This window comes from Pristiophorus japonicus, chromosome 4 (assembly GCF_044704955.1).
Source record: "Pristiophorus japonicus isolate sPriJap1 chromosome 4, sPriJap1.hap1, whole genome shotgun sequence".
NCBI classification, from domain to species: Eukaryota; Metazoa; Chordata; class Chondrichthyes; family Pristiophoridae; genus Pristiophorus; species Pristiophorus japonicus.
In genome coordinates, this window is record NC_091980.1 from 258,907,633 (window position 1) to 258,924,812 (window position 17,180).

General features: G+C 41.9%; 1 protein-coding gene across 2 annotated transcripts in view; it reads left to right on the forward strand.

Moving 5' to 3' along the window:
- dync1h1 (dynein, cytoplasmic 1, heavy chain 1) overlaps positions 1-17,180 on the forward strand; it is a 104,077-nt gene that overhangs the window by 39,092 nt on the left and 47,805 nt on the right. For both annotated transcript variants that reach the window (XM_070879383.1, XM_070879384.1), the window contains exons 32-44: positions 1,149-1,361; positions 1,486-1,724; positions 2,248-2,404; positions 2,533-2,760; positions 6,474-6,704; positions 6,806-6,946; positions 11,428-11,661; positions 11,846-12,052; positions 12,142-12,263; positions 14,246-14,411; positions 15,078-15,241; positions 15,342-15,471; positions 15,710-15,843. In XM_070879383.1, the coding sequence (XP_070735484.1) occupies positions 1,149-1,361; positions 1,486-1,724; positions 2,248-2,404; positions 2,533-2,760; positions 6,474-6,704; positions 6,806-6,946; positions 11,428-11,661; positions 11,846-12,052; positions 12,142-12,263; positions 14,246-14,411; positions 15,078-15,241; positions 15,342-15,471; positions 15,710-15,843 (2,366 nt within the window). The remainder of the gene's footprint in view (positions 1-1,148; positions 1,362-1,485; positions 1,725-2,247; positions 2,405-2,532; positions 2,761-6,473; positions 6,705-6,805; positions 6,947-11,427; positions 11,662-11,845; positions 12,053-12,141; positions 12,264-14,245; positions 14,412-15,077; positions 15,242-15,341; positions 15,472-15,709; positions 15,844-17,180) is intronic.

Here is a 17,180-nt window from a genome sequence, read left to right on the forward strand (position 1 = left end):
ATGTTCACAATTTGGGGAAGTCCAGAACCAGGAGTCACATTCTAAGGATAAGGGATAAGCCATTTAGGACCGAGATGAGGAGAAACTTCACCCAGAGAGTGGTGAACCTGTGGAATTCTATACCACAAAGTTGTTGAGGCCAATTCACTAAATATATTCAAAAAGGAGTTGGATGTAGTCCTTACTACCAGGGGATCAAGGGGTATGGCGAGAAAGCAGGAATGGGGTACTGAAGTTGCATGTTCAGCCATGAACTCATTGAATGGCGGTGCAGGCTTGAAAGGCCGAATGGTCTACTTCTGCACCTATTTTATATGTTTCTATAATTCCCTGTTTTCTCCCTCTTTTTTTTAAAAAAAAAAGTGGGGTTACATTGGCTACCCTCCACTCCATAGGAACTGATCCAGAGTTCTTTACGTTTCGATAAGATCACCTCTCATTCTTCTGAATTCCAATGAGTAGAGGCCCAACCTACTCAACCTTTCCTCCTAAATCAACCCCCCCATCTCGGGAATCAACCTAGTGAACCTTCTCTGAACTGCCTCCAAAGCAAGTATATCCTTTTTGTAAATATGGAAATCAAAACTGCACGCAGTATTCCAGGTGTGGCCTCACCAATACCCTGTACAACTGTAGTAGGACTTCCCTGCTTTTATACTCCATCCCCTTACAATAAAGGCCAAGATTCCATTGGCCTTCCTGATCACTTGCTGTACCTGCATATTATCCTTTTGTGATTCATGCACAAGTACCCCCAGGTCCTGCTGCACTGCAGCACTTTGCAATCTTTCTCCATTTAAATAATAATTTCATTGTTATGCTGTCCTAATTATAACATTGAAAAATGTTGACAGCAGTTACCATTTCTTTTTTTTTAAGCCCATGTCTAAAACGTTTTACATTTATTTCTCAACATTTAGTTAATGTGAGGCTAAAATAGGTTAAATTAACTTTTTATGTTGCTTAGATTTCTTGCTACTTTAGTTATTGTACTCTTACATTCTCTATGTAGAATGTGTAGTAACTCCTCTTTAAAAACAAGCATTTCTGACCTTTACTTCAACTAAACACTTTCCACTTTAGGTTTTATTGTTAAACCATTTTCATGTTAAGATGTTCCAGTCATGAATTGATCAATCCATCCACAGATTCTGATCCAGAGTGTTTGTGAGACAATGGTTCCCAAACTGGTTGCAGAAGACATCCCACTGCTTTTTAGTCTTTTGTCTGATGTGTTCCCTGGGGTACCGTACCACCGTGGAGCAATGACTAAATTGCGTGAGGAGTTGAAGAAGGTTTGTCAAGAAATGTACCTTACCTATGGTGATGGTGAAGATGTTGGTGGAATGTGGGTTGAAAAGGTAAGTTCTGAATATGTAGATTTTGTAGGGGTGTTTTCTCCAGCATTAAATAACTTTTTGTATATATTTTGGTCTATTCAACAATGCATAGTATTTTTAATTTGATATACATGTGCCACCTTAGGTGCTTCAGCTGTATCAGATCTCTCAGATAAACCATGGTTTGATGATGGTGGGGCCATCAGGCAGTGGAAAAAGTATGGCCTGGCGTGTTTTACTAAAGGCCCTTGAACGACTTGAGGGAGCAGAAGGAGTTGCTCATATCATTGATCCAAAAGCTATCAGCAAGGAACATTTATATGGAACGTTAGACCCAAACACCAGAGAATGGACTGATGGATTGTTCACACACGTTCTTAGAAAGTAAGTTGGTTACCTAGATGTATTGGAAATTTTGTTTCCTCACCAATTTTTCTCCCTTCCCTTCCTGAAGGTGTTGACTCCTGAGTACAATTCTAAGATGCTGGTTGGCCTCTAGTACCTTATCCATGTGGCCACTTTATATATTTGAGGCTTAACCATGAATGCCAACAGGCTATTTGACTGCAGGGCCATGATGGCCAAGCTTGATCTTTTCTTCACAAATCGTTCATGCATTCACACTTCCAGCAAGGGTCAACCCTAGTTTATTTTGTTACTTCCCTCCCTAATTTATGGGTGTTGAGTTGCAGTCAACTAACTCGAATTACATCTTCGTGATCTGTATGGCTCAGCTACTGTCTGGCTAAACTCGCTCAGCCACCCATTGAAACAATATTTTTTTTTATTCCATTTATTTTTTTTTGAATTCAGCATTAAATTTTAAGTGTATACTTGGAGTTCAAAATATATACTTCGATAGTTAAAGATGTTTTACAATTTATGTAATGATATTTATGGTTTTTAGAATTATTGACAACGTACGAGGTGAGCTGCAGAAACGTCAGTGGATTATATTTGATGGTGACGTGGATCCAGAATGGGTAGAAAACCTGAATTCTGTTTTAGATGATAACAAATTGCTTACCCTGCCCAATGGAGAACGTCTCAGCCTTCCACCAAATGTAAGAATTTTTGCAAAAGATTGATGCAGAATTGTGTTGAACAGAACTTAAACTCACCAAAAACAATTTACATGAAGGCCTAAAATATATACCGTTTTTAAAAAAAAAATGTATTTTCCTTTCAATAGGTGCGAATTATGTTTGAGGTCCAAGACTTGAAATATGCTACACTGGCCACGGTATCCAGATGTGGAATGGTATGGTTTAGTGAGGATGTTCTCAGTACTGATATGATCTTCAATAACTTCTTGGCGAGACTACGTTTTATTCCTCTGGATGAGGGAGAGGATGAGGCCCAGCGTAGACGCAAGGGTAAAGAGGATGAGGAACAAGAAACTGCTTCACCGATGCTTCAGGTACTGAACTAATTTTATCAGTGATTAAAAACAGAAAATGTTGTTAATACTCAGCAGTTAAGGCAGCATCTGTGGAAAGAGAAAGTTAACATTTCAGCAATTTACTTGTACTTCTTTCAATTTAATATACTGTATTTGCTGTTCATAATGCGGTCTCCTCCTGTATTGGGGAGACCAAACACAGATTGGGTGACCGCTTTGCGGTACATCTCTGTTCAGTCCGCAAGCGTGACTCCTGAGTTTCCGGTCATCTGTCATTTTAATTAATTCCCTGTTTTCCCACTCTGTCTCCTGCATTGTTCCAGTGAAGCTCAACGTAAGCATGAGGAATAGCACCTCATCTTTCGATTAGGCATGTTGCAGCCTTCTGGGTGGTTCATAACCACTACCCTCATTTTTTCGGACAGCAGCTGATTCTGCTATTACCATTTACATCACCTAGACCCATCTTATTTCTTTACTTGTCCCATTACCATCCCCTTTTGCCTTGCATCATCATCCCTTTTGCCATGTAATCTCTTCTGCCTTCCACCCTATCACAGACCTTCCCTTTTGTTCTTTCCTCCCCTCTGTCTGCCCCCTCCCTTTTCCTGCTTCTGTACTTGCTTAAAACCTGCAGCTCTAACTTTTTTCCAGTTCTAAGAAAGGAAATCGACCTGAGACATTGACTCTGTTTCTGTCTCCATACTTGCTGTCTGACCGGAGTATTTCCAGCATTTTCTGTTTATTTCAGATTTACAGCATCCAGCTCTTGTGCAGTAAAATTCACTGATAAATTACAAGAAAGTTTATGTAATGGAATTTGGTTCAGTTTAAGCCCAGAGTAGAAAGATCACTTGTATGTGAATCCTGAATTGGTTCCGCAGAGGTTGACTCTTTATAAATGTGAGCCAGATCATCTGGATGGCCAGGGAGGCTGTATTGAAGATGTAATTGGTGATGTATTGAAATAAAAAGTAAATGGCGCTGTATCTCTTCCCTACTGAATACAGGTACAACGTCCCGAATCCGGCAGCCTCTGGACCGAGGCTGTGCTGGTTTTCTGGATTTTGGAGAAGAAATCCGTCCATCTCCCAGCCGATTTTTGGGTTTTTCCGGCTTTCGGAGAATAAATCAGACATCCCGAATCTGGCAACCTTGGGGTCGAGGCAGTGCTGGTTTTCATATTTTTCTGAATTTTGGGTCTGACATTAAAATGGCTTAGCACAACCCAAGCTTAAAATATGAAAAGGAATGTACTCAAAGCATGAAATAGAATAAATAAATGTTTTTATTTGGTAAACAAGAGTACAGGTATGAAACAGAATACAAGTAATGTATATTCTTCCTGTGATCACTTCCTAAGTAAACTGCACAGAAATAGGTACAGATTACAATTGGCTGGAGGTTGTGCTTGAGGAAGAGCTTGGGGTAGAAGGCTCAGCTATGATGTCTGGGCTTGCAGATGGGCCAGCAATAGGATTTTCAAGTGTGGAAATTGCTGGTGTAGTTGTAGGCTGTAGGTCTTGGACACTCTCTTCTGCGATACCCTCTTAAACATATGGACTAATTTTAATTTGGGCTTTTCTTTGATTCATTTTCCCCAAATTTTATACACCTGCATTATTTCCTCTTCACTTAATGAAGTTTCGTTGCTCTAGGGCGTTAATTACTTCATGACAAAGATTGATAGCTTTGTCAGTGGACACTTTTTCCACTTGATTATCAACATCAGCATCGTCATCCTCTGCTTTCATCCTTTTTCCTCTGGATGCAAAACCATGCCCACAATTTCATCATCTGTCACTGCATGCACAACAGAAGCATCATTGTCTATGTCCATGACTTTTGTGACATCGTCTTCATTCACTGCTAGTGCAGCTTCACAAATCAGCCCGTTTGCATATTCTAAAAGTTCAGAAATCATTTTCTTTTTGGACACATAACCGTTCGTCGTCATCATCATCATCATCCTCCTCATTAAACATAGTTGCTAGTCACAGGTTATGCCAAGCATTAGTCAAGGTATTTTTAGTTACCTCACTCCATGCATCCGCAGCTGCCCATCTGGCGTCCTTCACAGATAAATCTTTTGAGAATGTTGTTATCCCCATGTCTCTGTTCACAGCACTAAACAAACACTTCATGAATTCGTTTTTGTAGAGACACTTCATTGATCTCAAAATTCCTTGGTCCATCGGTTGTACCAGGGATGTTACTTTGGAAGGTAAATAGATGCCGCAGGCATTATCCTTTAGTTCAGCATCAGGATGTGCTGAGCAATTGTCTAACAGTAAGAATTTTTTGCAGTTTCCATCAAGGCCAGCTGCCTTGCAATGAGCACAAACCTCAGGAACAAAATGCTTCTCAAACCATTTCAGAAAAATTACCCTGGTTACCCATGGGTTCTTATTAACATCATCATACACTGGGAGCATTCTCACGCCCTTGAAACATCTTGGACGCTGGCTTTTCCCGATGACCATGAGCTTACACTTGTGTCCCAGCCGCATTTGCACAAGCAAGCACAGTCAATCTATCTTTTACACCTGTTGATTGCGATTCTTCTGTTGCTAATGTCTTGGTATATAGCACCAAAACAGTGTTGTCTCGTCTGCGTTATAGATTTGCTCAACGGAAAGATTTTCATCAGCAGTTAGTTTAACAAACTCGTCCATATAACTTTCAGCTGCCTCATGATCTGCTGAAGCTTTTTCACCACACACTTTCAATTGCCTGATGCCTTTTTAAATTTGGATAGCCAACCTGAAAAGTAGTCGCATGGAGTTCCAATCTCCAGTTGTGCATGGAATATCTTGGCTTGTTGCATCACCATTGGGCCAGACAAAGGAACCTTTTCACTTCTGTCGCCACCACTCCATCATTACTCGATCCAACTCATCTCTTTTAGGCTTATGCATAGTTTTTCTCATTCATTTCTTTCTGAGCGTCACTTTCAGCATAAAACTTCATGATCTGTTCTTTCTGTTTTATTATATCATAAATGGTGGAGATTCCAACACCATACTCTTCACTCGGTCTTCTCACTGAAGCACCTCTATCTAATCTCTGCAGTAACTCCACTTTCTTGGCAATTGACAATGAATTATGTTTCTTCTTTGTACCACCTGTATTACCCATTGGGGTATCTGTTGGCCTTTTTGACATGGTTGCAATGGCAAACAACAAAAATTCACAATACCTGTAAATCTCAAAAAACACCAAGGCGCTTGAGTCAGGTCGGGTCGGGCCTGATCGAGGGGAGCACGTGGGTCGGCTCGGGTCAGGGGGGAGGGTCATTCGTCAAGGCGATCGCATGTCGGATGACTCCATCTGCAATGCCTATATCCTAAAAAAAAATCCGGTATTCAGACAATAATTTCGGATGACTCCATCTGCAATTTGCTTTCCTAAAGAAAAATGCCGGTTTTCAGACCATTACAGTTTTCGCAATTTCGGCTTCGGGATGTTGTACCTGTAATAGAACACCCACATTTTCCCACTAATAGATCTCTTGCAAATCTGTTTTCTACTTTTTCGACATGGACTACTTTGGTATCTCCTCCTAGGATCATTCTTGTTTGGTTATTAATATTAAGACATGTGATTTTTAAAAAATCTGTAAATGTATCATTTTACCAATAACTTTTTTCAGATCTTAAATTAATTGCTTTAAGATGTTTTGGTAATCTTGTGCAAGAGCTTCATGTTACGCTGTAAACATTTTATTACAGATACAGAGAGATGCAGCAACTGTTATGCAGCCATTCTTCACTTCAAATGGCCTGGTTATCAAAGCGGTAGAACATGCTGCTAAGATGGAACACATTATGGATTTTACCCGATTACGATGCCTTGGTTCCCTCTTCTCCATGCTGAACCAAGCTTGTCGAAATATTGCATTATATAATGCTAATCATCCTGACTTCCCAATGCAGAGTGACCAGTTGGAACGCTACATCCAGGTATGATTTTATGCAAGTCTTAGATTTGGTTAGCTTATTTTATACCTGAAATACCTTGTCATGTAATTTTCTAAATATTCATTTTTTTTTTTCTTGACCAGAAATACCTTATTTATGCAATTCTGTGGTCACTTTCGGGTGATGCGCGATTGAAGATGAGAGCAGAACTTGGTGAATACATCAGACGAATTACCACCATTCCATTGCCAAGCACACCTAACATGCCTATCATTGACTTTGAGGTAGGAACTGTATAATTTGCAGATCTAATCCCAATTGTTTGCCCATTTGAAATATTTTATTATCGCTTCTGAACATCTGCTTGTTGAACTTTACTTCATGCTTCTAGGCAAGTGGCTTATACATCCTAAAAATTCAGCTGTAAGTGTTTGATTTATTAGATTGATAGAATATTTAATGTACATGATACTGAATTAACCTAAATTGATACTGATCTGTCGGCAGCAGAATATAATTGAGTAACTCCCCACGAAGCAAATAGTTGAATCATGGAATGATACATCACGGAAGGAGGCCACTCAACCCATCGTGCCTGTGCCGGTTCTTTGGAATGATCCAATTAGTCCCACTCCACTGTTCTTTCCCCATAGCCCAGTTATTTTTTTTCCCTTTTTGAAAGTTACTGTTTAATCTGCTTCCACCACTTTCAGGCAGTGCATAATAACCTTAAGTCTGTGTCCTTTGGTTACCAACCCTTCTGCCACTGGAAAGAGTTTCTCCTTATTTACTCGCAAAACCGTTCATGATTTTGAACACGTCTATCAATTCTCTTCTTAAACCTCTTTGCTCCAAGGAAAACAACGCTAGCTTTTCCAATCTCTACAAAACTGAAGTCCCTGGTACCACCTAGTAAATCTATTCTGCACCCTCTTTAAGGCCTTGACATCCCTCATAATGTGTGGTGCCCAGAATTGTACACTAAAGTTTAGCATCACTTCCCTGCTTTTTTACTCTCTGCCTCTATCAATAAAGCCAAGGCTCCCAAGTGCTTTTTAACAGCCTTCTCAACTTGTCCTGTCACCTTCAAAGATTTGTGTACCAGGTCTCTGTTACTTCATCCCCTTTAAAGTTGTACCAGTTAGTTTATATTACCACTCATTCTTCCTACCAAAATGGATCACTTCATACTTCCCTACATTCAATTTAATCTGCCCATTTCACCAATCTGTGTGTCTTCCTGAAGTCTGTTACTATCCTCCTCGTTACTACATTTGAGTTTAGAGTCATCTGCAGACTTAGAAATTATACCCTGTATGCCCAAGTCCAGGTCATCAATGCATATCAAAAAGATCAGTGGTCTTAATACTGACTCTGAGAAAACCACTATATACTTGACTCTAGTCTGAGAATCAACCATTCACCACTACTGTTTTCAGTCCCTTAGCCATACTGCCACTGTCCTGCCCTTTAATTTTGAAAGTCCATATACACATCATAAACCACACTACCCTTATCGACCCTCTCTGTTACTTCTGGAATCTACTGAATATATTGATTTGCTCAGTATCCATTACAGATGCTTTAGCAGCATCTACTCAGGAGAGGAGTGAGGAGATGGAGAAGAGCTTATGACTATCTCTTTTGAGTTTGGTTTCATAACAGCCACTTAAACCTGTAGCTTCCTTTCTCCCTTTTTTTTTTCCTGTACTTCTTTCCCTCACCCATCACCAATTGTTCGTACTAGCATATAAGGCCTTGCTCTTTCTTTGAATCCATTTTCAGAACTGGCTAGTTCTGGTGTTGACAAAGAGGGGGAAGAAGGGAGTAAGAATTGATCTTTAAAATATTGTCCTTTTCAGTGTTAATTTGTGTGTCAATTAGTTTTGAGTGGATGTGTTTCTTCATCATCCATCATCATCATCATCATCATAGGCAGTCCCTTGGAATCGAGGAAGACTTGCTTCCACTCACAAAGTGAGTTCTCTGGTGGCTGAACAGTTCAATACGAGATCCACAGACTCTTGTCACAGGTGGGACAGACATTTGTCGAGGGAAGGGGTGGGTGGGGCTGGTCTGCCGCGTGCTCCTTCCGCTGTCTGCGCCTGACCTCTTCACGCTCTTTGCGTTGAGACTCTCAAAACTCAACGCCCTCCAGGATGCACTTTCTCCACCTCGGGCGGTCTTCGGCCAGGGTCTCCCAGGTGTCAGTGGTGGTGTCTCACTTTACCAGGGAGGCTTTGAGGGTGTCCTTGTAACGTTTCCACTGCCCACCTTTGGCTAGTTTACCATGAAGGAGCTCCGCATAAAGCATTTGCTTAGGGAGACTTGTTTCTGGCATGTGAACTATGTGGCCTGCCCAGCGAAGCTGATTGAATGTGATCAGTGCTTCAATACTGGGATGTTGGCCTGGACAAGGACATTGTTGGTGTGCCTGTCCTCCCAGGGGATTTGTAGGATCTTGCGGAGACATCGTTGGTGAGATATCTCCAGCGCCTTGAGGTGCCTTCTATACATCGTCCATGCCTCCGATCCATACAGGAGGGCGGGTATTACTACTTGGCTAGGATCATGGTCTTAATCAACTAAAGTGTGATGTCTTCAATTTAATTACACCTGCTGCTATATCGGGGAGTGAGAGCTCACTGTGAAACCACATTGCTGCTATTTGATTCATAACCTCTTAACGGACAGCAGTTAAGGCACCCATATTGTCACAGTTTGTGCAAAATGCCTGCAAGTGTTGCCTGTGCTTGGCGTTTGAATTTGGTTCTGAGCAAACATGTTCAAATCCTTTGAACCTATATATGCAAGTTAGGTTTTTTTTATGCTGAATAATTTTTGTGTAAGCCTTTGTCTCTGCACAATGAGCTCATGAGCTGCATGTGTTGATGAACAACCCACATTTGAAAAAAAATTAGCATTTGGATAGGACTATCCTGGGGCTCATTTATCTTTCTAACCAAACTTTCTCGCTTTATTTATCTCAAAATCACAGTGTCAGTATTTTTTGCCCCATTTCTGCCAATTATCATCTTTATCCCTCCTTGAAAATGATGTGTCATATTGAAGTAGAAACTTCTGGCTCCTTTTCATTTTCCCTCCACGCTCCCTCTACCTCCCACAAGACATTCTGGCTCAACTGATGTGGAACAGATCAGAGACCTTGGACTTCCTGGCCTGTGTGGATCTTTTACCATGCTATGTGGTACAATTTATCAATTGAGCCATTGGTGAAAGTATTATGGCCTAATGTTCCTTTTGTTGCAAAGAATAAGTTAACGTGAACAGGGCCACCAGCCTTTTATGTGGATGCGATTTAAAATTTTCATTTTAATTTGTCCTTTTTGATTTTTGAGGCAAACGCAAATAGATAAATCCTTCATTGAACCGCGTCTGTTCAGAGGTTGTACTTGCTCTGCTTCCTGCGGTGGCCACTTATTGGGCCCAAGTTTCCACATGATTTGTGCCTGATTTTTAGGAGCAACTGGTGGAGAACGGACTATCTTAGAAATCTCAATTCTCCACATTTTTTTTTCTGCAGTTCTAGTCAGGTAGAACAGTTCTACTTTGGAACAGAATTTTTTCTTCAAAAGGAGGCATGTCCGGCCACTGACGCCTGATTTGAAAGTTTCCACAGTGAAAACGTACTCCAAACTAAAGTAGAACGGAGCAAGTGAAGATTTTTGTAGAACTGAAAAAACCTGTTCTACACATTAAAAAAATTAGGCGCCCAGAACAAGGTGGGGGGGGGGGGGAAGGGAAGTCATTAAATTCTATAATAAATCCTTATTTATACTTCTACAAATATTATACAAATAAAACCAACCTGAATAAACATTTATAAGCAAAGAAAAGATTAAATAAACCATCTTCCTACCTGTGTGAAAGTGCTTCAGGCAGGCCTTTCCAGATTTACAGGTGGGTCAGAGAGAGAGAGAGAGCGAGCTTCGGGCCCCTCCCACACAGTTCGGTGCCTGGAGCTACTGCACTTGCGCGCCCACTGTAGCACGCATGTGCAGAGGTCCCGGCACTGTTTTCAGCGCAGGGACCTGGCTCCGCCCCCCCCACAGCTCGTGCTGGCTGCGCCGAGGGCCAGAGGACCTGCAAGTAGGTGGAGAATACGCGCACTTTGTGGCGTGAAAAATGGGCGTCCAGGTCGGGACTGCGCTGTTCTAGGCGTGTGTGGAAACTTGGGCCCATTGAGTCAGCTTGTGGAGGGTTCCACTATGTTATCTGCAAGATGGCTAGGAATGAATTCCAGTTATCACATCCCAGAATGAGACTTTTCACAAGAGTTGGAAGGGATAAAATCATCTCACCCATTCATGGTCTTAAAGAGGCAGTGTTTGTAGATGATCATCCAACCATAGTGGGACGGAGGAGAAGCCCAGATTTGTGTATGGCGGTTGAATCCTGATGAGGAAAACCTTGCAATGGTTAATTTTGTAACATTTCCTCCTTTTCCTTCTCCCTCTCCCTCTCTCTCTCTCCTCCCTCTCCCTCCCAGCAGTTAACACTACAGTATGTTTGATATATACATTTAATGAATGTAATGTCATGTCTCTGGATATTAATGGTGGATAGTCTTTTGTCTTGTTTTGATGGGGCATTTAATATAGATTTTAGTCCATTTGTGCAGCAGTTTCTTCATAAAATGATCTCAATTTGTCAAAGTTGCTCGGTCACTAAATTCAACTGCTCAAGCAGATTCAAATTGAAAATAATTAATTTTGTTTTGCCACATCCTTTTTTCAATATTTAGGTATCCATTACTGGAGAGTGGGTTCCTTGGCAGTCAAAGGTACCACAGATTGAAGTTGAGACTCACAAAGTTGCTGCCCCAGATGTTGTTGTACCAACTTTGGATACAGTCCGTCATGAAGCCCTTCTATACACATGGCTGGCTGAGCATAAACCATTAGTTTTATGTGGGCCACCTGGTTCTGGCAAGACTATGACCCTATTCAGTGCACTAAGAGCATTACCAGATATGGAGGTAAGAAATTGTCATTTTCTCAATTGTTTTAGCATTAATATAGCACCTGTAATAGTTGCTTCTGGAATATTCATTTTCCTTTCTAGTTTTTGTTAATGACTTGTTTTTATTAATATGACTAGTGACTAATGCAAGTTTGAAGCTACTCTAGCAATGTTTGTCTCCCATTTTGTTAATACTGTAGGTTGTGGGTCTGAACTTCTCCAGTGCAACCACGCCCGAGTTAGTTCTGAAAACATTTGATCATTACTGCGAATACCGTCGGACACCGAATGGAGTCGTGTTAGCACCTGTGCAGCTTGGCAAATGGCTTGTGCTTTTCTGTGATGAAATCAATCTTCCAGACATGGACAAATATGGCACTCAAAGGGTTATATCATTCATTAGACAGGTTAGTAAGAGGGAGTATGGCCGATAGCTGAGTTAAAGCAGTAGGTGCATTGATTGAAACATTGTCATTGTGGGCTGTCTATGTTCCAGATGGTAGAACATGGAGGTTTCTTCCGTACTTCAGACCAGACCTGGGTTAAATTGGAAAGAATCCAATTTGTTGGAGCTTGCAATCCATCTACTGATCCAGGAAGAAAACCACTTTCACACAGGTAATAATTCTGCTGTTTCACATTCAATCTTGCAGAAGGTTAAGATTTTGAATACGATTATGCAGAATGACAAGTCTGTGTTTTTGTTTCTTTGTCTGTAAAACTTAGACAAAATTAAATAAATATTGAAAATGCCAGTTTTCTACCAACTGAATACAAGTAATTTACAATAGTTCATAAAACAAAAGGTTGACTGAAATCATGCACCAATTAAAATGATCTCCATCTGTTTCTTTTTGTCCTTTTCAATATTTATTTAAATTTTGTCTAGGTTTTACTTTTGTTCTTGTACAAGAAATTCAGACCTTTTCTGATGCATAGTAAAGATCAAGTGTGGTTAGTGCTTCAATACTGGGGATGTTAGCCTAGACGAGGACACTGATGTTGGTGCGCCTGTCCTCGGGATTTGCAGAATCTTGCAGAGACATCATTGTTGGTATATCTCCTCCAGCGACTTGAGGTGCCTTCTATACATCATCCATGCCTCAGATCCATACAGGAGAGCGGGTATTACCCCAGTATTGAAGCACAGACCACACTTGATCAGCTTCGCTGGGCAGGCCACATAGCATGCCAGATATGAGACTCCCAAAGCAAATGTTTTATGCAGAGCTCCTTCATGGTAAACGAGCCAAAGGTGGGCAGCGGAAACGTTACAAGGCCACCCTCAAAGCCTCCCTGGTAAAGTGTGACATCACCACTGACACCTGGGAGATCCTGGCCGAAGACTGCTCGAGGTGGAGAAAGTGCATCCGGGAGGGTGTTGAGTTCTTTGAGTCACAACGCAAAGAGCATGAAGAGGTCGGACGCAGACAGCGGAAGGAGCGTGCAGCTAACCAGCCCCACACACCCCTTCCCTCGACGAATATCTGTCCCACCTGTGACCGAGTCTGTGGCTCTCGTGTTGGACTGTTCAGCCACCAGAGAACTCACTTTGGGAGTGGAAGCAAGGCTTCCTCGATTCCGAGGGACTGCCTATGACGATGAGCAAAGATGTTGGGGTTGAATTCAGGGTCCTGATGAGGGAGGCCCGTTACCACCAGACTGCGGTGGCTAGGCATGGAATCCAATGGCCACCGATTTCTAGTCAAATGGCCACTGCTAGCGAAATTCAGCAAGGGGCACTTCCGCCCTGTTGCGTCCGAAAGTGTGTCATCAGTGCGCGCACCGCCGGGACCCCCCCACCTCCGTCAATATTCAGGCCGAAAAGTCTTAACGCCCGCCGAGCAGTGTCCCCGACAGCTTTTTCTGTTGGTGCACCTTGTAGTCTCTCTGTGAGCCCTGGCTGCGCGGTAGCTATTAAAGGCAAGGACCTAATGCCGCCGCCGTCATTTTTTTTTTTTGCCGGCTGATTCCATGTCGGCTGGACTACTGTGTCCTCCGGTTTGGCCAGGCCACCAATAGGCAGTTTGGCACTCCCTCTTGTGACCTAAACTCTCCCTTGGCCCAGTGGCCGATCCTATAGATTGGTTGATTCACTCCCCTTTAACAGAGGGGAGAGACGTGGTGACACAGACGCGCAAGATATCACCACCGTTCCGCTGCTGAGTGACGGCCGCGGAGAATCTGTCCCGCCTCCACTTCCACTCCTCACCAGCACTTACCGCTGCACTTCCGTCCCCATTATGACCGACTTTCTGGTCCCCTTTGGGGGGGGGGGGGAAGGGGAGAAGGGGGAGAGGGAAGGAAAGACAAAGACCTGACTATTGATCAAGAGTTGACCTCTTCCGAGATGGTGGTAAAAGCACTTCAAAAACTTGGGGAGTGTGCCAGCTTTCTGGTGGGCCTGAATTTCGGCCCGTTGTAACCATAAATTTCCTACGTTAGTCTTTTTGCTCATTGGGTTCCAGCATGAAAGCTTTGGTTTGGTTGGAAGTACAGTGAAGCCTTGGATTGACTGATTTGTTGGAAGCTGCTGGATTTGAACTGTTAAACCTGCAGTTGGAAATCGACTACAAACTCCTTTGCTTCTGCCTTCATAGGTTCCTACGCCATGTACCTGTTGTGTACGTGGATTACCCAGGACCAGCTTCTCTAACTCAGATTTACGGAACGTTCAACCGTGCTATGCTTAGACTCATTCCATCCTTGCGGACATATGCAGACCCCCTTACTGCTGCTATGGTGGAATTCTACATTATGTCACAGGTAGTTACATCAGTTCGTGATATGGAGCATAGAAGGCTGAGCGAAAAGTGGTACTAGTCTTCAAATTAATGAAAGATGTAAATGAGGTAGAATTATGTTGGCAATGAGGATGGGACTGAAGTGCACAAGAACATTATTCTCAAGATTGGGTAAATAACTGGTTTGCGTTGAAGGATAGTGGAGCAAACTCCCAGAGAAGTTAGTTGATTCAGTTCAATTGGCACCTTTTTTTTAACAAAAAAATTGGATTGTTATCTGTTGAGTGGTGTAGAGGAATTTAACACTCCTTGATTTTTTTTTTTTTAGAGGAGGTCGGGGAAGGAAATTGGTTCCTAAAATAGGGGATCAAAAGGTGGGAAGGAAGTAGATAATAGAATAATCATAAATGGATTTTGCATGGAGCAGGCTTGATGGACTGATGGTCCTATTCACTCTGGATTTTCTTGTATATCTCTGTACAAATCTTCTCCTCCAATATGATAGTATCATGTATGTTTACTGGTTAAACCCTCTTAAATCTCTGAAAGTGTTCTGTTGCCTTGTACAAGTTAAAATAGGTCCTTCGGGCAGTCTCTGAACCTTCTCAGTTAAATGAAGTTTGAAATTTTATTGATGTGATGTAAAAACTGAACTTTGTTCAGTAATGCGTACTCCATTATTTCACAGGAGCGTTTTACCCAAGACATACAACCGCATTACATTTACTCCCCTCGTGAAATGACACGTTGGGTGAGAGGAATTTTTGAAGCTTTGAGACCATTGGAAACTCTTGCAGTCGAAGGTTTGATCCGGATTTGGGCTCACGAGGCTCTGCGCTTGTTCCAAGACAGGTTTATATTCTATATATTCAACCCTTGACAGTACTGTTGCTATTTCCACTGTTTGCACTGAACTAAGGTAGAATGCATGTTCAATTGCCTCTATTTTTAGACTTGTTGAGGATGAGGAAAGACAATGGACAGATGAGAACATTGACGTGGTGGCTCTCAAGCATTTCCTTAATATTGACAAAGACAAAGCTTTGACCAGGCCCATTTTGTATAGCAACTGGCTATCCAAGGTAAGAAATTGGCTGATGTAATACTTTTTTTTTAAATTGTAAATTGTCAAATGTTGGTGGCCTTGATATGCTGAATTTGTTAATTTTAAAATTAGACCTTTATATGGTGCTAAACATTATTTGTGTGTGGTTAATTACCAATTACTCTTAAATCTAAATAGTTGTAAACTGCTAATACTTTGTTTTAAATGTTGACCAGTCTGATCTGTCTCTTAAAGTCCTGTGTATCTATTTTTAGGATTATATACCAGTGGATCAAGAAGAGTTGAGAGACTATGTCAAAGCCAGGCTCAAAGTTTTCTATGAGGAGGAGCTTGATGTCCCTTTGGTACTATTTAATGAAGTATTGGATCATGTCTTGAGAATTGACAGGTACTTATGCACAAAAGTCCAAGTAATCCTTGCCTTTCAGTAAACCCCATGGATTAGTAAAAGTTGATATGACTCTGACTTGTGTCTTTGTATTGAATTTATTTGTATTTATGAAAGGCTACATTTGAGCTCCACTATAAGAAAGACTTTGAGGCAATAGAGGGGGTACAATTTGGATACTGCCTGACATGACAAAATACAAAGAGACGTGAAAAATTAGTTTTTTTTTAAAGTGCGCAGAATACAGGGCAATATGATGGTTTTTAAAATTATGAAAGGATGGGACGGGGGTATCTTTCAGAAACAAACCGTTTCCAGTGGTTAAAGGGCCAGGAAAGAGGGGTCATGTATACAAGATTAAATGCAATTGATTTAGAACAGAGGGCAGGAGAAATCTCTGGCCCTCGACCTCCAAAGCCCTCTGTTCCATATCATCTAACCTTCCTCATTCAAAGCATAAATACTTAGCAAAATGTACAATCTCACATTCTATATAACTCCTTTTTTCCTGTTCCAACATCCTATCAATATATCCCCTTGGTTAGTTTCCTTTTGTCCTCAGAATTATTTACTATGCTATTTGACCCTGAGCTGAGCTTCCAATACAATATCTTTTTCATCACCAAGACTGCCTACTTCCACCTCAGTAATGTTGCCTGTCTCCGCATCTGCCTCAGCCCATTTACTGCTGAAACCCCCCTCCAAGCTTTTGTTACCTCCAGACTCAACTATTCCAAAGTCCTCCTGGCTGATCTCCATCTTCCACCCTCCGTAAACTTGCTCATCCAAAACTCTGCCCGTACCCTAACTCTCACCAAGTCCTATTCACCCATCACCCATGTGCTCATTGACCAACATTGGCTCCCAGTCCAGCAATGCCTCAATTTTAAAATCTCTACCCTTAAATTGAGATCTCTCCATGGTCTTGCCCCTCCCTATCGCTAACCTCCTCCAGCCCTACAACTCTCCCAAGAACACTGCTTTCCTCCAATTCTGGCCTCCTGTGTATCTCCGATTTCCCCCCCCCCCCCCCCCCCAAAACAGGTTTTAAGGAGCATCTTAAAGGGGGAAGAGAGAGGCAGAGGGGTTTAGGGAAGGAATTCCAGAGCTTGGGGCCTAGGCAGCTGAAGGCATAGCTGCCATTAGTGGAGTGATGGATATCAGAGGCTAGAATTAGAGGAGCGCAGAGATCTCTGATAAAGGTAGTTGACAACAGGTATTTGGGCATAAAGAAGTGATGAGGGATAATGGGAAGGAAACAAACAGCGGCTATGCTACTGACTTGTAATCCAGAGGCCTAGATCAATAGCATGGAGAGGAGGCATCAGGCTAGGACT